The 22,861-nt window shown below is 40.0% G+C and overlaps 1 protein-coding gene across 1 annotated transcript; it reads right to left on the bottom strand.

Moving 5' to 3' along the window:
• Positions 1-249: 249 nt before the first annotated feature.
• dgkaa (diacylglycerol kinase, alpha a) lies at positions 250-22,181 on the bottom strand. Its single transcript, XM_080030404.1, has 24 exons — positions 22,058-22,181; positions 14,192-14,284; positions 13,588-13,664; positions 12,065-12,194; positions 11,799-11,873; positions 11,649-11,698; positions 11,373-11,447; positions 10,958-11,074; positions 9,154-9,271; positions 8,823-8,911; positions 8,588-8,707; positions 7,893-7,991; positions 7,586-7,672; positions 7,168-7,241; positions 7,008-7,082; positions 6,798-6,883; positions 6,396-6,485; positions 5,986-6,146; positions 5,823-5,887; positions 5,378-5,468; positions 5,066-5,240; positions 3,640-3,757; positions 3,348-3,408; positions 250-1,273 (listed from the first exon to the last, which is right to left on the bottom strand). The coding sequence occupies exons 2-24, from the start codon at positions 14,265-14,267 to the stop codon at positions 1,193-1,195; spliced, it is 2,190 nt and encodes a 729-aa protein (XP_079886530.1). The 5' UTR covers positions 14,268-14,284; positions 22,058-22,181; the 3' UTR covers positions 250-1,192.
• Positions 22,182-22,861: the final 680 nt, after the last annotated feature.

The raw sequence follows: 22,861 nt of genomic DNA, 5'->3' as shown, positions 1-22,861 counted from the left end.
AACAGACCATCTCTCTTAAAGCAAGGAGATTAAGTTGTGCAATTACAAGTAAAGTCACAAATAAGTAGAGAAAACAATTATTTGGAGACAGTGGATCAGATCATGTTGCAGCTGTCTGTGGCCACACTCTAGTCTAAATAGTGGATGCCGCCCCCTTGTGGTAGAAAAAAAAACATACCACATAATGAAAGAAGCATTATTTGTATTGGTAAATCCATCTAAATGTTCCAACATACTTACACAATACACTGACGTCCAGACGATTTATTAAAACATTTACATTGTGTGTTATTTCAGGCTTATTATATTAACATCTTGCAGATACATTGAAATGATATGACAAATATAGCATTTAAATAACTAACTACATATATTTAGACCAGTCTGGACCAACAGATCTCAGCTTTTCAGCGCCACAAAACTACAGCAAAAGGCTTTCTCCTTTCTTTCTCTCTCTCTCTCTCTCTCTCTCTCTCTCACACACACACACACACGCAAGCACACACACACACACGCACGTCGCACACACACACACACACACACACACACACACACACACACACACACACACACACACACACACACACACACACACACACACACACGTGTAGGAACAGCAGAGTGTAGGCTGGCGGCTGCTGTGGATCAACATGCAGCCCTTTTGGCAATGCTTTTCCAATTCCTGTTCCCCAAAACACTTTCAAGTATCTTCTGAATTGTATGAAGAAAATTAATTAATATAATCTCATCTACTCGTCACTTCTGGTTCAATATTGAAAGACTATAATATATATCTGGCTTTCACAGCATTTTTACAGCCACATCCAAACAGCAATACTACAAGGTGTATGTCCAAAGTGCATGCCTACACAAACCTCTGTTTGTCCTCTACTGAAGCCATAACCATAGAGAGCTTGTAAAAGGCACAAGAAGCTGAATATTAGTTTTTTTGGCATGATATATTTTCCTACACAGCAACATGTCCACTAACTGTGAAGCCTTCGTACGTGTTGAGTATCGATAAAAACACAGAGTAAATTTGGTCAGATGAATTTACATATTCTAATAATAATAATACAGTTTGCATTCATACAGTGGTATGCTTCTGTTACGTGTTACAGACATGCAGAAAAGTGTCAGTTCTCTATTTACAGTAAACGAGTGCATGTGGCTGCGTCACAGTGGTGGTTTTTTATTTGTAGTTGAAAAAACCAGATGATTTGCCCTGTGGAGCCATCAACATACTGGCTTGATTCTTGTGTGTGATGTGAATCTGAAAAGGAAATGTAAATGTCCATTATGTTACAGTATAATCAAACCAAAACATGTTATTGTCAAAATAACATTTCCTTTAAAGGTGGAGTCAGCGATTCTGGAGAATGCTTGTTGACAAAATCCCCTTTTGTCAAAATCAGTGAATATCTCCTCACGGTGATAATAAAGAGCCCAGGCTCTGTAAACGGGCATGTAGCAACTACATTGTGCCTCCTTTGCTTACATACCCTTTTTTCACTTACCATTTAACAGCCTAGGGTTTTAATTAACATCATCATGCAAACAGTACGGACAGGTAGCGGATCATGAGGATACAGTCATATGAAAAAGTTTGGGAACCCCTCTCAGCCGGCATTATAATTGACTCTGTTTTCACACAAAAAATATAAAAGTGGTATGTCTTTCATTTACCAGGAACAGCTAAGTACTGGGATGTTTTCCAAACAAAGATTTTTTGAAAAGCAGTATTTAGTTTTATGAAATTAAATAAAATGTGAAAAACTGGCTGTGCAAAAATATGGGAACCCTTGTGGTCTTGCTGATTGTAATGCATGTAACAGCATGTAAAACTGAGGACTTTAAACACAAAATTGGTTGGATTATGTTGTTAAGCCTTGAACCTCATATAAAGGTCTGTTTAATCATGAGAAAATGTATTTTAGGTGCCTAAATGCAAGTTCTACTTCTCTTTGACTCTCTGCAGAAGTGAGACAGAATGCGATCATCAAAACAGCTCACAAAAGATCTTAAAAACAAAGATTATTCATTGTCATGGTTTAGGGGAAGGCTACAAGAAGCTTTCCCAAAGGTTTCAATTGTCAATTTCTACTGTAAGGAACGTTGTCAGGGAATGGAAGGACACAGGCACAGTGGCAGTTAAACCCAGGTCTAGCAGACCAAGAAAAGTACAAGAGCGGCATATGCGGCGGATTGTGAGAATGGTTGCACACAACCCAAAGATCACCTCCAAAGACCTGCAAGAACATCTGGCTGCAGATTGTGTATCTGTACATGGTTCTACAATTCAGTGCAATTTGCACCAAAACATCGGTATGGCCGGGTGATGAGAAGGAAGCCCTTTCTGCGCCCATGCCACAGATACAGTTGCATGGAGTATGCGAAAGCTCATTTAGACAAGCCAGATTCATATTGGAAGAAAATACTTTGGACTGATGAGACAAAAATTAACTTATTTGGTCTTTATAAAAAGCAGATGTTTTGGTGCAAATTGCGCTGAATTGTTGAACGATGTACAGATACACAATCTGCAGCCAGATGTTCTTGCAGGTCTTTGGAGGTGATCTGTGGGTTGTGTGCAACCATTCTCACAATCCTCCACCTATGCCGCTCCTGTTTTTTTCTTGGTCTGCCATGCCTGGGTTTAACTGCCACTATGCCTGTGTCCTTCCATTTCCTGATAACGCTCCCTACAGTCGAAATTGACAATTGAAACCTTTGGGAAAGCTTCTCGTAGCCTTCCCCTAAACCATGACAATGAACAATCTTTGTTTTTCAGATCTTTTGGGAGCTGTTCTGATGATCCCATTCTGTCTCACTTCAGCAGAGAGTCAAAGAGAAGTGCAACTTGCATTTAGGCACCTAAAATACATTTTCTCATGATTAAACAGACATTTCTATGAGGTTCAAGGCTTAACAACATAATCCAACCAAGTTTGTGTTTAAAGTCATCAGTTTTACATGCTGTTACAGGCATTAAAATCAACAAAACCACAAGGGTTCCTATATTTTTGCACAGCCAGTTTTTCACATTTTATTTTATTTCATACAACCAAATACTGCTTTTCAAAAAATCTTTGTTTGGAAAACATCCCAGTACTTAGCTGTTCCTGGTAAATTAAAGACATACCACTTTTATATTTTTTTTGCGAAAGCAGAGTCAATTATAATGCCGGCTGAGAGGGGTTCCCAAACTTTTTCATATGACTGTATATTAATTGACTTTGACAAAAAGTGATTTTTTGACAAAAAGTGATTTGGACTACAAGCATTCTCCAGAATCGCAGACTCCACCTTTATAGAAGAAGCCACGTTTGTTTTGTTGTGGTACATACCGTGCAGGGAGGCTGCATCCACGGTTCTCCATCTATCTGCATCGGTAATGCTTTCTTTGTCCTGGGGGTAAAGTACAGAGGAATCAAAGAAATGCTTACAGTAACAAAATAAATTGCCCTTATTTGAAATTAAAAAACCCACACATAAAGCCAGAACACTTAATTATTGTTATGTTAAAAGCCTTTAAGTGTCACCCTCAACCGGTGATCACAGTAAACTACCAGCTATTGTTGAGATAAAGACCCCAGAGCAGGACAGGTCTGAACATGTCTCTGTGTGGCTGCTTCTCACCTGATGGTGATCTGTGAGGTCTTGGCGAGCCTCACGGCGCTCTTCAGACCTGTGTATATTTGTCCCATCTCTATGGCTCCCTCCAGGCCCACCACCTCTATTCGACGGTCACTCAGATCTGACAACAACAAATGGACATCGGTCAGTCTGAGAAAAAACCTAAATATGAGTCATCACATTTTTCTAACATGTTTTAACTAATTATTTATTTTATTATGTAGACAAAAAAAAATACAACACATAACAAGGCGCAGATGCATTAACAAGTACACTTGGTTCAATTTATCATCCCGAAAAATCCGTTACGAGTGTTATTATAAGGTAGTATTTTCCATTCGGTAAGGGGAACATGTCATCATATTTACCCTGCATCAGGAAACAGAGTGGGAATCAATACAGTAACTCAATCTCGGTGGATCCATTACATTACCGGATACATGAACGGTATAGGCTAATAATAAAATGAAAATATGTTCTCAAATCAAAGGGGAAATGTGTTTCACAGATGCTTGATCCTTATATTATCATTAACAAATGGATCCTGTGAGAATGGAGGATCTCTCTGATGGATCATTAGTATGTGAACAGCATTCCCATCAAGTGGCAAACAGATCTAAATATTTTCCCTCTTTTTTTCCCCAGGAGTTTGAGGAGACCAAATTCATACCTAAAGGAAAAGTGAATATTGGACAGGTGGACACATACATAACTCAAAATAAGATGAAAAAAAATAATGCTCGATGTCAGGTTTGCGATATCAACTGGCAAGTTCTGTGTTGTACTGACTTGTTACTGCTGCCCTCAAGTGGCCAGAAATCCATTACAGTTGTACGTATTTAAAATACCAGAACAGCTTGAAAACAATCAAAAGCATCAAATCAAGCTAATGGTTTCATCACATGGGAGCCTGTCTCATTTTATGCATTTAAATATGTGTGTGTGAATAAGATATTTGAAGCTGCATTCATTTATTATTTGACCACTTGGAATCCAACACCTCATCTGACCGTTTAAAGTAGTTAATCGTTCTAGCAAACCGTTCCCTGTTTACACACCCAGTAAACATAGAAACACGATCATCGTGTGTCCTCTTTGTGACCCCCTGACAAATGTTGGTCCAATATTCATTCTCCTTTAAGCTCTATTTGTTGATGAAAATATAGTACACGGTAGGCTTATCAGGACCTTTCTAAATAATGGGGTTGAAGAGAGCAGAGTTTGTGTTGCTGTGAAACCAAATCAATGAACTGAACTGAAAGGAATTGAAAGACTGTGAGATTGGGGATTATCACTACAAGCGACATCTTTATAATCACAATCACACACACAATCCTTGCTTGATCCATTGTTTGTGGCATGTATTTAGCTCATACGCACCCTGGTCTAAGGTCACCATCCATGGGTGTTTAAATGAAAGACAAAATACCTTGGGATGTAACTTTGAGGATTTCTGGGTCGACGATCACCTCGGGGTCTTCCTGACTCGTGTCCCCTTTCTTGGTCTCGCCCCATAGGTTGGAGCCGCCGTGCATGCTGGGAATGTTTAGGATAGCCAAGCCCTCTAGGGACAGGCCACTGAGATCCAGGGGAGTCCCACAGCACTGATGAACATGACAGAGACAATGTCAAGCATCAGTACACTGTTTTGGTTTTGAGAACAGAATCCGTTTTGTTTCAAAGACACAATACAAAATCAGCATTTGCATTTGCAGCAATAATGCTGCTGCTGTATTGTCACCTCGATTGTAAGACTTTCGTTCAGTTTCTTGCAGGAAGCAGAGATGGTCTCTGAAGTGGCGAATTCGAAATACCACAACTTGTTCTTCATTCTGCAGTCATGAAAAAAAAGGTAATTTTTTTCAGTTTTTAGGTTTTTTTCTCTTTCATTTTCACGGAATACTTTCAGCTTTGAGGTCACACAGCTCCTCAGAGGCAGGAGAAGAGATGCAACACTTGCTACCACAGACATCTGCAGCAGCCACCTGTAAACAGTTCATTTAAACTTCAAGAATATCCGTTACTGCAAACAGGAAAAACTGAATACTAAAAAATGTAGTGTTGCCCATGTCGGCTTTGTTGTTTATTAGGTATGATTTTAAAAACTGTGTTCTGTGTGTTACTATGCGGGATACTGTTAGTGCCCTAGAGGCTAAATATGTTCCACCAAAGAGGTAAGTGTGTACCTGCTGTTGAATTTCTGTGGATGTTTCTCCCTCATGGTGTGAAACCGGTGGGCGATGGAGGCGTCCTGTCAACACACACACAACACAGAAAAATGTAAAACACAACACAAAACAGTAAAAATAAACACTTCCCTTTTGTGTGCTAGATTTCGAGGAAACTCACAACTCCGATAGAGAAGTAGTTGTTGATGATTTCATACGGCACGGGGTCGCCCTTCTCCTGACTCTCGTCTGTGATGACCTGAACATTCCAGCGGTCCATCAGCACCGGAGAGCTCCCCTCGATGTCTTTAAGGATACGACTCAAGTCCTCACCGTCATATCCTTTGAAATAGCAACACACACACACAAATAAATTATTTTCTTCTGAGAACTTTTCTTTGGCTGAAGCACAATCATTCAAACGCACACACACACACACACACACACACCCACACACACACACACACACACCACACACACACACACACACACACACACACACACACACACACACACACACACACACACACACACACACACACACACACACACACACACACAAAGATAAAAACTCCAACTGTCATCTCTCACCTCCTCCCCATCGCAGACACCGCGCGAGGTCATTCCCTGTGCCCAGAGGAAGCACAGCGACAGGCGGCCGCGACACCAGGTTAGCTTTGTCTGATTCAGAGAAAGAAAAAGTGTGTCAAAATGATGATGTATCTCTTTAAAAAACTAAAATCTAGATGTTGGATAATGGAGTTAAAATCTTTATTTTATTTCAAAAACATATTCGTGTCCACATTTTTCATTTTATGAATCAAAAAACACTATGTAAATGTCTTAAAAGTTTATTTCCTGCATGTTTTTAAGAAGAAAATGTATCATAAGTCGGATATGTTATGGAAGCAAAGTAGAAAAAAATCTCTAAAATTCCATAAAAAGAATATAATTTTTTGCCTGTCATGTCTCGCCTTAATTCTACCATCTCACCTATCGCGTCTAGAATCCAGCCGACTGTGCCGTCTCCCCCACACACCAGGATCCTGAAATCCTCCAGGTTTCTGAAGAAACTCAGTCTGAAAGAAAAGAAGACGGGAGCTTTAACAGCAGAGCATGACACATAGCCTAAGAGCATTCAGGTCAATGTGTTCTCAAATAATCTAACACTGTAATTATATCTCATTGTTATTCATTACTCACCCTGGTCCGGGTCCACCGTTTGAAAGGTTGTATACCTGCCGTGGATTCAGTAAATACTGAAATTTATGCAGGACTCTGAAATACATAAAATCAAACTAAACAGAGTGCAAGTATTACATATGTATTCCTTCAACGACATATTCCCTATTTTTAGACTCACCTTTCTCCTTGCTTGCCACCACTTTTAGGGTTGAGAAACACTAGAAGAGGATGGGTGTTTGGCACAGGGCTGATCTGTTGGAATGATAAATAAATGTTTTGGTTATCAATCAAATGAAGAAAAAAAACTATTGATTTACAGTAATCAAGTTCTAGTTCAAACTGTTTTTTGTTTTTTTTTAATCCCAAAGCCCAATTTAATTTAAACAGACCACACACCATACAAACATTTACATATAGACGACAGAAACAGGAGTATGCCAGCGGCAACAAGAGAGCGCTGGGCAAGGAGTAGTCTATACAGTTCAAGTTTTAGAACGATGATACATTAATTAATAACTAAATAAAAAAGTTCCAAGACAAATGATACAGAGGTAATATTCAGCACTGATTAAAGCCTTTGTTTAGCAGAATAATACCTGAAGCACTTGTCCATCAGGAGTAATATTGAGTTCGCTGTCGTCTGTCGAGCCTGAGCAGCCATTTTTCACACAGTTTGTTCTCTCCTTGAGGGACCAAAAGAAGGCGTAGTGTGAGTGAACAAGAGAAAATGGAATAGCTTTTTCTTCCCTTTTGATGACAGAGAAAAATCAATACACACTGAAGTTCAACACAGGTGAGAGGCGTTTACCAAAAACAATAAACACCCCAGGGCTGGTGTTATGATCTGTGTTGGTGTGACAGGCTCTGTTTGTACTGTGCATGTGCCTACGGATAGTTCTGTACCTTTATAACAGGATATATCGCCCATGGAGGCAGGATATGGTCTCTAAGCAGCCCACACCTACACTCCGATGGCTCTTGCTCTGCACATTCGTCATGACGCTGTAAGAAATAAACAGTGACACATTATATAAACTACCAGCACAAACGTGATGACAGCCACATCTGTCTTTAAAAAGGTAACTTTTGCATTTCTGCTTTGTTTAATGCGTACAGTGGAAAGAGGAAAAAAAAGTTACTTTGAACCCAAGGCATTACAGGTGCATGGCCTACAATAAGGACATTTAAAGATTGGAGTCAGCGATTCTGGAGAATACTTATTGCCAAAATCACTTTTTGTTCAAATCTCCTCATGATCCACCTCCTGTCCGTACTGCGTGTGTGCTGAAAATATCTAGTGTTAACACACAGCCTAGGCTATGTAAAAGGGTATGTAAACAAAGGGGCCCATTGTAGCTCACTAGATGCCCATTTACAGAACCTAGGCTGTGTCATTAGAATTGCCAGAATTTTCTTCAGCACACACACAGTGCAGAGAGGTAGTGGACGGTGAGTAGACATTCACTGATCTTGACCACAAGCATTTTCCTCAATCGCTGACTCGCCTTACAACACAAATGCACATTTCTCCTCGTTGCTCATAAACAACATAACCATATATTCTTAAAAAACAGTAACACACTAAGATGCTTTCTCACCATCGTATGGCACCACACACAGTGTTTGCCCGTTAAGCCTTGCAAGCTCTTGATCTTCTTCTGGCATTTCTCACACTTCTTGGAGTCACAGTTCCCACTCACCCAGTCGTGCGCTGGAACCTGAAATGTGGGATGAACGTTTACAACGAGCACATAAGAGCACTCAGGTTCAGAAAAACGGCCAATTGAGACTGTAAGTGTCACTGTATATGTTGTCATGGAGACAGTGGCATACCCCCGTTTCTTTCTTTGACTTCACATACGTCCTGGTGCAGGGGGCCGGGTTCCTGTTGGCACAGCGGCCGTGGACTGTGTATTTGCAGCCTGCAAAACAAGACACATTATATGCATGCAGAACACGGGTAATCTTTTAAAAAAATGCCATGCTTTCTTTGAAGCGCTAAGCAATTTATACTAAGTATCAAAAAATGCCGTATCAAATAAGAGGCTGCTAAAAGATGAATATTCAGCTATAAAGGATCCTGCAAGTCTCCTTTTTGACGCCACAGTTTGAGTGATAAGTGTCACTCAAATGTCGCCCTCTTGTGGTGGGTTCAGGTACTCACAGGTGCAGCACAGTCCTTGCTTCCTCAGCCCCAGCAGCATGCTGTGGCACACGTTACAGTAAACAGGCTTGTTAAAGTGTTTCATTCTCCACAGGTGCTGCCCGTCCTTCTGGGTCATCTGGTTGGTTTTATAGAGCAATCATTGAAGAAAGCAATGCAAGACAGAAAAGAACATCATGGTTTACTATATTTGACACAGTGTAAAACGTATGTGCATTTTAAATAGAAAAATGAATGTTCATAACAAAAAACGCTTTCATTGGTTTCAACTGTTAAATTTTTGCATCAAACCACATAAACCCTTTTACAAAAACCACTGTGAGAATGGCCTGCATTTCACCGTTGTTTTTCACACCCACTCATGACTAACCTTTCCTTAACGAGATTGCTGATTATGCAGCATGTAATGGCTGTACATATCATGTCATACAGCGCAGCACAGAACCACGAATATTCAAATCAACACTGACTACCATCTCACATCCTCAACACTAGTTTATAGGGTTGTTTGCATTCTGTTCACAAAGCGGCCAGAGCTATCATCTAGATGACAAATTTTTTTTCCTTTTTTCCGACATGATGCAGTCTATCACTTACTTCATGGGGAAAAGCTGGCAGCTCTTGAGGCAGCACATAGCGACTGTGAGGGGGCTGAATACATGCACACCGGGCTTCAAATGACCATTGGTGGCTAGAAATAGCCTGAGGGGAAGTCCCTGGCATTGTTGTATAGGCCAAACCCAGTGACAAAGTCTAGCTTGTGGTTTTATATCGTCATAGTGATCGGGCAAGCATGCAGTCTAAGAGTAAGTGTCTTTTATATTCATGGCAACACCCATAACATAAACTGAAGTCCCTGGTTTAACTATTTTTTATGGATCCAATATTACGGTGAGACACGGCAGGCATACACATCTTTTTCTCAAGCCCTTGTCAATTTTGAGATTGTTCGATCTTTTGCTTGCATTACTTTTTGTAATTTGCGTCTGAATATTTTTCCTATACAACCACCTTTAACGGCCATTATCTGTTTTTTTTTCAACACTCTGAACCAGAAATATCAACTTCTGTAGTGTCTCGTCTTGTGGTTAATTTCCTTAGTTAAGTGCATATAGTGCATCATCCTCATGGTTGCTATTTTCAAGCAAGCACTTTGTCAAATGTGGGCAATGATAGTGCAAAGTAAATGGAAAATATCACAGCACTCTGAATGGTGCAGAGCTTGCATGAGATGAGATGACATTACCGCGCCCTGTAGCACTGAGTCGGCAGAAATGCCTTCTGGACAGGGAGGAAGCGAAGGACATGCAAGGCCAAGGTTTCACAACAGCAGTAAAAGTAGGCTCTATACCACTTTGTGAGACACTTGCTGTAAAAATGAAATACTCTCTACATGAGAAACTGACATAATAAAACCATGATAGAGGAGATGTGTTTGATAAGATATGGGACCCTGTACAGAGATTCTTTAATGGACAGGCTGCGGCTGCTTTATAGTGCTTTACTGTGCATGTACTGTATACTGTATATGGATATGTGTGAACTTTTTCTTTTTCTTCTTGTACTCTTAAACATCTACTTCTTGGCATTTTGACAAGACATCTGCTTCGTTATTTACTTTTTTTTTACCATGGACTTAGATGTGCTACATTGTGGATGTTATGTATTTGTATTATCTGTCATTTTCCTTTTACTTAAAAAAATAAACATATTTTTATTTTTGAATGAAATGGAAAATTAAATTAAACAAAACTAGGAGTGTGGGGCCAACACCTAATGAAAAGATGAGTGTGCAGCTTTTTACCTTCAGACCCAGCAAGACCAGTAAGGGGACGTTGTTCATGCCTCCTTCCACCCACTCTGTCAGAGACACAGTGCCGCTGCTGTCTGCATCAATGGCTGTCATCATGTCCTTCAAAACCTGATGAAATGACATTCAATTGTATCATCCAATCAGCATATACATTTCTATTACTTCAAAAAGGCCATATGATTTCTGAAACGGGTCATGCATTGGAATTTGTTTTTTATGGTATAGGTGGGGATAATCTTATCACCTGACCAACCCTAGCAAATCAGTAACAAGAACTGCCATATACTGAGCGTAATTATGTAACAGGTATCTTGTTCAAACAAAGGTGTCTTTCTATACGTACTTTACCTAACTGTCATGGCACAAAGAAAAATATGTACATGCTCATTTAAGTTTGAGAGCTTACCGGCCTCAGCTCTGACACATCCCACCCCAGGTATTCTGCAGCATGCATCATCTGAGCGATAATCCTATCAACTTCCTGTATAAGAAGTAACAAAAGACTTGTTTTAGTGGAGTCGCTGACACAATACTTATTTTAAATGGTGAACAAGATGTTAATCAACCTTGAATTAAATCAGCAGGATCAACAGCTCAGCCAAAAAAATTATCATTGAATCTGTACAGTCACAATTTATAAACCTATAATAAGATATATTTAAGATTTTTCTCAGCAACTTACAGAGCTGTCGAGCACGCCGTTGCCATCTCTGTCATAGAGCTTGAAGGCAACTAAAGAAAAAAGGAGAGGAAATGAGAGTGGAAGTTATGGAACCAACTAAGTCATCCCTCACGTTATTTTAGGGACATAAAAAATAAACAACGGACTCACACTCCAGCTTGTCTCTGGGCTGGCCGTCTTCCAGCAGAGAAAAGTAACATGAAACATCCTTCAGAAAGACTTCCTCTACAAGACGGAGAGAGGGGACAGAGGGATGGCTGTGAATACTCTGGTTACCATATCTGCCCAAACAGTACTGCGTGTGTTGATAACTGACTGTAAGCCAAATAGGCCATGGCGTAAATTGATAAGGGCATAGTGCAGAGTAGAGTGGTAGAGACAAGTGAGTTGTGTTAATACATGTTGTGTTATCTCACTGGCACTGTCTTCCTGGGTGGGTTCAGAGTTCTGGAAGGATCTGAAGAGTCGCTGGCAGAGATCCACTGGGAAGTCTTCCACTTCTAAATAAGTCTTCAGGAATAGACGAAATCCTTCTTCATTGATGCACTGGAAAAAAATGAATGTGAGAGAGGCAATTTTTGTATACAGTGTCGTAAAAAGGTGCTTCAAGGAACTTTCAGTTTGTGTTCATTCTTGCATCCCCTTTGGACAAAAGCAAATTAGAGTTTTTATTACACCAGCTGTTGTTCCTGGCTGAGCGTGCCCATGATAAAGGCATTAAGAAAAACCATATATACATATACAGTAGCATTCTTTGCACTGATGGTCTCTTGCTGTTACGTGATCATCAGAGGAAAAATCTGACTGTTTCAGAAATATTTAAAAGTTCCTCGTAGCACCTTAAAACATATGGGCGTGTGTTGTGCAAATCAACTTCTGCATTCTTTTTAATTGATCTCCTCTGAAAATAAGATGATGATCACATTGTAGCCACCATGTTGTTTCTTGTTGTAACAGCCTTGTTTAAGAGCTTGAGCGTCATGACTCATGTAATTGCATCCAGATTGAAAAAGTCCAAGATGTTTCTCAATACTTTTTTTGTTCAATTCTCCAGAGTTGTATTGGTTGTAAGGTTTTTTTTTAATGTGACAATTGGCCTAAAACAAAAAACAAGCTCCTGACCCAAGACTTCAGTCCATCTGTCTGACCCGGTTACTTTCTTTCTCACATGCCAATACGCTGCGGGGCTGACAAGCAATAGTCCCTCGATAATGGTGAACCACAAACCCATTTCTAGTTGACATTATTTCGCCGTTTGATACCCTGCAGAGCTTCTCCAGTAATAAATAATGTCACGGCAAGAGAATAAAAAATAATAAAAAAGTAGCAAACCAGAGTAAAACAAAGGAAACTGCATCATTATCCTTTACAAACCATAATTTAAAAATAATGTCCTTGTTCTGTGTATCATGGGAGCTATTAACTAGTACTATATGGCAGTATTCTCCCATTAAAACATTTCCTCCTAATTATCTCATTAGACTTTATGTGGCTAAATTAACCCTAGACATTACTGCATTTGCTTCCTGCACAGATGAGCCAGCGGTGTCCTCCACTGATGTACAGCACTGGAACGATCTCTTTTCAATTACATTTGAGCTTACACTGCATGAGGGCCGGCCAGCACGCTGTTAAGAAAGGGCTTGCTGCTGCGTGGGCAAACCCAAGAAGGCAATTTATTTATGCAACCTGGACTGAGAGCGCCGAAGATATTTCTCAAAGACAGCCCAGACCACTTGATCGATGCTTTTTACTGTAATTTATCAGCCTAGGTCAATTAATAACTGCCAGATGAACATAAATCTAATTCTCATTTCTCGACAAACTGCCCCGCCGAGGGCTATATTTCAGTTCAGTAATGTGCCTCATAGCTGACATCACCTAAGTGAGTTTTGTGTGAGCGAGTGGATCTGAACAGCAGGACACTCTGTCCCCTCACCTCTCCATGTCTGTGCCGGGCCAGGCGGCCGTCTGCATCAAATTCCCTCAGCACGTCTTTCACCTTCAAGCTGCAGTCTGGAAGCAAAGACACGCAGGTCACACACATACATAGAGATACACACATACACTTCTGTAGATGAGAATGAGCTCTCAAAAAGATAGTTTTTTTTTTACATATTACTCCACTGTAAGTAAGAAAGTATGTAAAATCTTACTTAATACAGCAACTTTCAAAATCTAGGTTACAAAGTGCTTAGCAAAAGGATACATTAGTGCAATACAAACAACAAAAACAAAAGCATACTGTATATAACCAATTTTAAATCCACATATCTGAAATATCATGTAAATATCATGTACACGTATGATGGCACAATACATTTACATTATTCATCTGGCGAACACAAAACATGTCTACCACGATTAAAAAAAGAAAAAAAAAGAGAATGTGGCTGACTGCTGCCTCCTTTAGATATGAGAATCCATGAGCGAGTGTACATGAGTGTGTGGGTGGGTGGAAGTGGAAGTGGGGAGGGGGGGGGGGGGGGGGTCTGTTAGCGCTGAGAAAGCTCGCCCGCCCGCTTGTCTGACTGTATACTCACATTCAATGTATTGCTGAAGCTGGATAAAGTCGACAGGGCTCAGTTCCTTCACCTCTGGGTTTGTGGGGGTGGACATACTTCTGCACCGACTGCCTGCAGAGAGGCGAGAGAGAGAGAGAGAGAGAGGCTGTGAAGTATAGAGTATAGACGCGAGAGAAAAGTGAAGGTGGGCGCACACTACAGTAGCCTGCTGCCTCTTTGTAACAACATAAAGGTATGGCTGCAAGCAAAAGATAGCATCTTTCCAGCTTGCCATGCACTGTAGAAATCCATGAGAGTTGTTCACACAGAGGATTACAGTCAACACTCAACGTTTGAGTGAAGCAGAAGCAAGTCAGTACCTGCAAGAGGAAATGTAGAACCGTGTAGAACGTGTGTGGTGAACACAATGAATTATTGTAATGTGTTTGTATGGTTATAACCACCATTATATTTTATGGTGGTCCATAAAACATAATGGTGGTTAGCCTAAGTCTTCCCTACGCCTGTGTGGATAATGTTATCTCGAAATGCAGCTACACTGACACATTTTTTTGTTGTTGTTGTTGTTTGTTTTATATCTCTCACCATCAGTTACATGTGACCCCTCAAAACTAGGCCAAAAGTCTGGTAGAAATGAGGCTAAAAATACCCATGGTATCTGACTCCAGGGATTCTCTACACCCAGAATGTCTTTTCACACACTCACTGGCCCATATTTGATTTATAAAAGACCATATATAGGGAGTGTTCGGTTTAGTTTTGCACAAAGAGTACAGTGAAGTGTTAAAGGACAGATAAACAATGCATTCTTCTGTGGAGAGGTATAAAAAAAACGCACTGGTTTGTCAGGGGACCTCCCCGCCAAAACAAAAGGAAGGGACTTAAATGTCAAACAAAACTGAAAGAAAGCATGAAATAGAATATGACACAGAAAAGGCGGTCAAAATATAATCGCAATGAGAATTGGCCTAGCGTGTCGTTCTTAGTTCTAGATGAACATTTGGTGGTGTGCTCGTGAGTAGCAATACATTAGTCAGAAGCAAACATGCTGTTTGACCATAATGGAAGGAGATCCCCTAATGACAGCAAACCAAACAAGACAAATGTATTTAGTCCATCAATCATTGAAGAAAGAAGAGGAACTCGTTAATGGAGGGGGAAAAGTTGCCAGCCTGACATCCTGTTTGAAGTTGCTGGTGCAGATGCATGTCAATACAATGATGCTATTAGCAATATGGGGATGGATCGAATAATTTGAAGAATGTGTAATGCAATTGATAATCAATGTGTAAAGCAACTGTGCTAGCCAAGACATAGCTTAGATCACTGATGGTGGTGCAGTTATAAGCACAGAGAAATACCACATTATGCTTTTCTGATGAGTTTACGTTTACTCATGTTAGCAAACTGTTGATAGGCATTGCTGGGTCAATTAACTGACTTTGGTTCTACTTGTTTCTCCTCAACCTTATACACTTTGTTTGACCTTTGACCATTATCCCATAATCATCACTTGTTAATAAAAGTTACATAGTCTTTCTTTATAGGTAAGGACTGTGATTTCACATCATTTAGCTAATAAATATGTTCCATATCCGCAGAATATATTGCAATCCATAGTTTCCTATTGTATTAATTTAGATTGTTTGTGTAGTAGTCCATCACTGCAAACTGCATTAGGCTCTGTCTATGCAACACAACCATTATAGGGTAATGCAGTGGGATACCATCTAAATCAATCTGCACTTCACGATGGACCTTCCAATACAATAAACAAAGTATTTTCTCTATGCTGTTGGAATGCACAAGTCAGGACAGTTTAAACATTCTGATCATTTAGTTAACTGAAATAGATGGCAACAGAAGGTTGGAACATAATGTAGGAAATGCAATTTCTGTGTGAGAAACTCTACAGCATGCTTTAGAAAAATGGTCAGTAATTATTATGTGAGCTAAAAATAAAAAACAACACTGGTGTGGTCCTTTAAGAGCACCATGTTGGCTCATAACCAAGCATATGTGCGCAATTTCCGGGAATATCCCACTTAGCAATGTTATTGTTGCTAAGGGAATAACTTGTGTGTGTGTGTGTGTGTGTGTGTGTGTGTGTGTGTGTGTGGGGGGGGGGGGGGGTTGAATAAAATAGGGGAAATATAGTAAACATGGTACAACAGTTCAGAAGATGTGGTAACTTTTATATCTGAAATCAGGTCAGATATCAAGGCCATTCTATTGCCAGATACCGGTACTCAAATACAAAACTAAAGCTAATAAATGACTGTGTGGTGTTTCTCAGTCTGATGAATAGGGCCTCAGTGTTAAGGTGTTCTTCACACTGCTATCTCGAGTGTTATCTCACACATTAAAGTGCAGCCAGTGCAGGTATCAGTGACAGCTGTCTGCGATAAACAGAAAATCACAGTATTTCAAAGGACAAAGAACATACTGAGGATAAAATAAATGAAATCATCTGAAATGGCAGCCACTCTTTACATGTGCTTTGGGTCCATTTGCTGTCTCTCTCAGGACTCCGAAAGGTTCACACTGTCCTCATTTAAATCCCTCAAAAGGTCACAGCTTTGCCTAGCAGCTCTGTTTATGCGGCTGACAGCAAACTGGATCATTTAACAAAACACCTTCTACTAAGTCCGCCCAAACACTGTTCTGTTCATTCTTAAAATATGCGTCTGATTTCATACTCGGACACTGTTTTTTTCTAATTTCAGAAACATGATTTTATGATTAACAATTTTTATAATTACTAAAAAATAATTGCAACAGCCCCCGATTACCCCTACAACTGTCATCACCCTATGCTCATCTATCCTTGATTGTTGACATACAATTATGCTCCTCCATATGTCGTGGACATAACCTTATTAACTACAGCCATAACTACAGTACCAGTGACATCAATAATAAGCCTTCAAAATAAAAATAATAATAAAAAATCAATACTTATCTAAATAAATAAACGTATATTATGTAACCAAAATAACAATGGTTTAAAAAAGGAGAGAAGAGAATGACTAATTAAATGAAAAATATATATATCAAATAAAACACACTCTATTTTAGACAACTGCTGGGTTTTCCAGATCTCGACATCACGAGTAAAATCTATTTTTCCTCCTTACCGATTGAGTATCATCATCATCATCATCAGCATTATTGTCTGGTTGAACAAGATCTCAGGGCTATGTGAGTAATCTGATTCCTCTCTTCCTGATTAGATAATGATTTGCATGCAGCATGATGCATGATGCATGGGAATCAGGAGCAGAGGGCAGGGCGCAGGAAAAAGGCATTCCCTGCACTTAGAGCAGGAAAGATGAATGGTGTAATATAAACCGAGGAAGTTGTTTCCCCTCGCAAACATGAAAAACAATGGCACCACCATCCAAATGAAGTATGAATAATTCAGTAGGTTTGAAAAATGTGTATGAGGATTGGAGGGACATAATATTACAGACCATGAGTAAGTACTTCCAGGCAAGCTCTCGATAAGCAGACACTGCTGGGCTGAAGTTAAATGGAAGAAGGTGCTTTACGAGTGAATTGTTTACGTTGCCTTAGTTTATAGAAACATTAATGTGATAGAGACTTTGTGTTGTGTATACATGCCATGGATTTAAATCTGGGCTAGCAGGAGTCACATAGCTATCATTCAGTGTGATTTACTTTGGTTCCTTGTACAACTAAATAAAGCCAGTCGGAGTTATAATTCTGTTTGAATAAAATGTTGCTACATATATTCAGTACACAATATATGGTGCTGCATACTGAGCTGAAATGCGCAGGAGCCTCCTGGCCCTACGCAGAGGAAAGTGGTCATATAGCAGAAAATAACTGTTTAAATGTTCAAGTGGTTCTTCAAGTAGCAACAGCATGGGAGAGCAACTTCTACTCCCCCAAGGTCCTTGAAAAACCATCTGCCTATAGCCTGGCACCCACTTTTACTTCTGAACGCTCAACTGAAAAACAACAGAGCAACTGCAAATATATATATTCAAAAAAATCCAGTTCTTCACACATGCCATGCATTTAATTATGAACCCTTAATGTCTCATTCTAAAACTGTCAGCGACCATACAACGCTCTCTTCACAAGAATAATTTCAAGGTGGTAGCCTACACTCGGGGATGACCTTTTTCCATGCAGGCTAATGTTTGTGCAAGCTGTCATAACGCCCACGCCTTGTATCAAGGAAATCTGCTGTTTTGCAAGACTTGCAGTAGTGCAAGCCAGCCATATACTCCGTCATCCTGTGGGTGGAAAACACTGCTGCGTAGGTTCTCCGGGTAGACAGTGAAGTCTACATCTAAATGTTAGGCAATTGTTTTTCCCTCCCGAAACTACAACAGTACTCTTGACTGAAGTGTGTGTACAGAATGATTGCATCAGGCTATCAGAATGGGGGTGGATGGACATGCTTTGTTGCTATGGAAAGTGTTTCCCTCCATCAGCTGCTCTCCGTCAGAGTGCTGTCTGTTACGGGTCGCTAGCCAACGAGCAGAGAGGCAGTCAGCCCACTCTGTGTAGGGGGAGCCCAGTCACTTGCGTCAGTCTTCCCCCTGCAACTCCAACTCCCCCCACGTCATGACCCTAGGCTGTGTTCCAATACCCCTACTTCTCTGCTATTTAGTATGGTAAAAAAAAGATTTAGGATGTCCCAATACATGTGGACAAATGCAGCATGCTGAAAAATACCCCAGATGCCCTACTACATCCGGTCGTAGTAGTTTGTTTAGTGTGTAAATTGGCATGCTTTTTTGGGATATTCTGACCCACAATCCACTGAACACTGGAAGTTATATCACTTAGAAGGAGCCTCCGAGTGAAAACAAGCAGCGTTGCGACGGAAATATAAGCAAGAGGCAAGTTCAAGGTGCGATGTTATGATGAAAGTAAAAGTATGTCCCAATTGTGTGCCTACTGCATGCAAACTACATACTTTTTATGATCAGCTGTAGTAGAAAGAATAGTCGAAAGAACGAGAATGCGATTTGGAAAACTGGGAAGATTCTAGGTTGGCCTTCAAAACCAGAGGCCACACAAAGTGCATTCTACATGCAGGTGCTACAGTGACTCATTGCATGAACAGGGGGAATACTCCCTTACTATAACTGGACTGTTTGCTCATAGAGGTCAGGTCACTGTGCTGGCCAAGGCAGAAGTTACAAAGCAGCAATAATATTTGATCTTCTCAGGGAAACTATCAGAGAAAAAAGCCACTACGTCACATTTCTGTATCCCTACAGCCCCTTACCGTTACTTCTCCTGGTCGTTTTATGGCTTCACTTTAGTTCAGTATAGTAAATATCACTGCACTGTGCACTGGTATATGTGTTGCTTGTTCTATTAAACCGCCTACGAGAAACTTTTTTTCCCCTAATGATTATAAATGACCTGTAACAGCAAACAAGACCATCAGTGAAAAGAATACTATTTGAATCATTATTAATGCCTTTGCTCGTGTAGATCGGAAAATCCTGTGTTTATGAACGAGACTAAATCAAAGTGTATTTGCTTCACCATGGTCATATTACCATTATTAATCTCATATTCAAATATGATATCATTACCTCATCCCGGTGCATCCTGCGGTCTCTTTTTCACTCACTTCCTAAAGAAATTAACGCGCCGCCGGCACGAGGTTGGGCGTTTTTAGAATCAACAAAAACATGAAATATTGTCTAAGCTACTTTAAAGGAAAAGAGAATTCTTATCAAACTAAATAATGTCATGCACTGTCCTGGAGAGGTGGATTACTTAAGTAAAAAAAACAGATCTGGCTGATGTTAGATTTATCAATTGAAAACGACTGTTATGTAATTATGCAAAAAGTAGGGTCAAAGGTGACTCCAGAATCAGGGCTGAGCATTCTCTGTTTAAAAAGGGCTTTCCCTAGTCTACTCAAATAACATTGAGTGAAAAATTGAGTGGTATGCAAACTACAGCGGGCTCCAGTGAGTAGAAGCCTTAGAAAAGTAGAGAACACAATGAACATGGATTGTAAATCGGAAAAAAACATGAGTAAAAAAAACAAAAAGACTATTCTTCACCACAGCATGAATCACAGCCTTCTTGGAAAATGTAGGCGAGGCTTTTGCTCACTACCCGCTTTGGTGAGAACTACCAATGATCTCTGGGTGTTCAGACTTGAATGTGACTTATATAAAAAGGATTTCTGTGGAGGCAGCCTTGTGGAACACCATACCAAGCTGAGTAAAACCGCAAACCCTCAAACCTGCCCAGACCTGTGCTGTGACACAATAGCCACATTGCTTTTATGGTGTAAGTGTTAAGTGTGAGCACGTATCAGCAGTCTGGCCTGGTTCGTTCGGCCACATATCTATCCACAACTGAAAATGAAACAACATTAAATGTCACAAAGTGTTCTCCACTATAATGTGCTCGTGTGAATAATGGTCTCAATATTATTAGGTGAGCCTAACTAGAACAGAATAGGTTATAGTAACAGTTAATTGTAAGTTACAGCATTTGAGACTTGAGCCGCACTAAGGCAAATTCTAATCACATCAATATAACGTGATTATAAAGTATTGACTGTTTGATAGTATATTAATGAAAGCTAACCGGGTTAATTCCTAGTCATTAATACATGACGTGGGTCGATGCTATGATGTAGCAAGGAGGTGCAGACTAAATAGAAGCTAGAACACTGCATTTAGAGAAGTGAAATAGTCTGTAAACAAAAGGCATCATGGCATTTCTCTGATCATTTTAGCTGCTGCACCATATGACAGCTATAACATTGAGAAACTAAAACCACAGATGTTCTAAAATGTTGGTTTATATAAAGCCTCAGATGATTACATCAACAATGAGATGATGTCATTACTACAGTATTGATTGTGTATGCCTGAAAACTCTCTTGCATACGACAGATCTTTGAAATAATGTGCAAGGAACACACACAGCTCAACAAGGGAAGAGTCACCAGGAAATACAGTGGCTCTGAAACTGAGGCTTTAGGCAAAAAAAGATTAAGCATCAAGACTTTCCACTATGTTTTGTTTTTCCAGTTACGCATGCGGGTCTGGACGTCACAATCAACTATTTGCAATCACCAAATAACTCTGAAAGCTCTAAGTGAAACACATACCACACAGCAGTGACAGTGTCCACCAACGCCCACGCCCTTCTACGTCACACTATGGAGGATCTCGCAAACAAAAACAAAGTGAAAACTCTCTGGGGCATTTTAAGACTATTCTGATTGAGGTTTCATTGTCCTTAACCATTTCCTGGAACACACACATACAGCAATCTTAGATGGGGTCAGATAAGATCATGTTAAACACTGGGCGAGTTTAAACATACGGGTTTGCTTTACACCCAAAGCATCTTCAGACTTAACACCCCAAATAGTTCAGTCTCCACTCTGACCTTACACTCTTCTCTAAATAGGATGAGAGTAGGGTTCCCACGAAAGTAATCCAAGTAGATTGACATTCATGACACCCTGCAAACGGTACATAAAAAGATGCATGTTTTATTTTAAATAAAAAATAAAATAAAATAAAATAAAGTAAAGGGCAGAATAGTCTACTAAGCAGTAGGTCTGCCCTGTTGTTGGGCTCAGTGTATTACTTTGTAATGAGAACACGACTACGTGCCTCACTGTCTCTTATCAAAAGCTCACATGCACGACAGCTGAAAACTGTCAGTAATCAAGTGCATCACCTTTGGATTTCCCTCGAAATTCATGACAACAGGCTGAGATGATCAGCCCATAGCCTACTTGTTCATCGTTTGCAGCTATAAGCGGTTCACATATGCAGGAACACTTCGATCAATACGTCGAGTCCGGAGCGATTTATAGTTTCTTTTTTTTTCTTTTTTTCTTTTTTCTTTTACCTTTCTGACGCCTTTCGTTGTGTTGCAGCTCAGTGGGCCCACTGGTCCAAACTCCTGCTTTTAGATGTAAAGCAAAGTGTCCGTTAACTTTGCGCGAATGCAGCAGTGGGTCTTCGGAGTGGAAGCCGTGAACTAATGCAGAGCACAGACTGTGTGGTGAGGAGCGGATCCTCCTGCCAAGCACCGCCTCAGCTGCTCAGCTAACCAATACACACGCGCTACTGGAGCGGTGCGCGACGTGCATCTATCTGCGAAGGCGATAAGTAATAATGCTCCTTAAAAGTATCCCAGATCCCAGAAGACAAAGCTTGATTCAACATTGTAAAATAAATATAGGAAATATAATTGAAACATTGTTGGGTAACTGATTAATTTGATTGATTTATAACCAGGTTCGCACCCTCTGAAATAACCTTATTTCAATGATTGATTCCAATCTGAGTTTATCCAATCATTCATACTGTCACGAGACAATGCAATTAGCGTTCTCCTTGATCGATGCAAGTAGGCTATAGGATATAACAGAAGGCATCACATTTGTTTCTGAGTTATGCTTTTAACAAACCAAGAATAATAAGTTCCATCAAAATTGCTCACATGGGCCATTAAAGCCAATAGGTATTATGTGAGTGTGTCCTAAATGCTAGACTAAACGTTTTGTGATGACGTCACAAAATAATAAAAGGGTCCCCATATAAAATATATTGTTCAATGCACAATATGAGACAATAACGAAATACAAATTCAACTTCAAAAACTGAAAACATTTCTTTCCATTTTTGCCAACAAATAGACAGCAGATGC

The sequence above is a fragment of the Ammodytes marinus genome (genome assembly GCF_949987685.1).
Source record: "Ammodytes marinus genome assembly, chromosome: 7".
In the NCBI taxonomy this organism is placed as follows: Eukaryota; Metazoa; Chordata; class Actinopteri; order Uranoscopiformes; family Ammodytidae; genus Ammodytes; species Ammodytes marinus.
The sequence above is the reverse complement of the archived record's forward strand: the minus strand, read 5'-3'. Positions and strand labels throughout refer to the sequence as shown.

Bases quoted from the DNA above. Each gene is read 5' to 3' on its own strand.
- dgkaa (XM_080030404.1), bottom strand. From the start codon at position 14,267: ATGTCCACCCCCACAAACCCAGAGGTGAAGGAACTGAGCCCTGTCGAC. The intron at 7,242-7,585 runs GTATTATTCTGC...TCATTCCAACAG, and splicing joins CTGATGGACAAGTGCTTCAG to ATCAGCCCTGTGCCAAACAC. The intron at 1,274-3,347 runs GTATGTACCACA...TTTCCTTTTCAG, and splicing joins GGATGCAGCCTCCCTGCACG to ATTCACATCACACACAAGAA.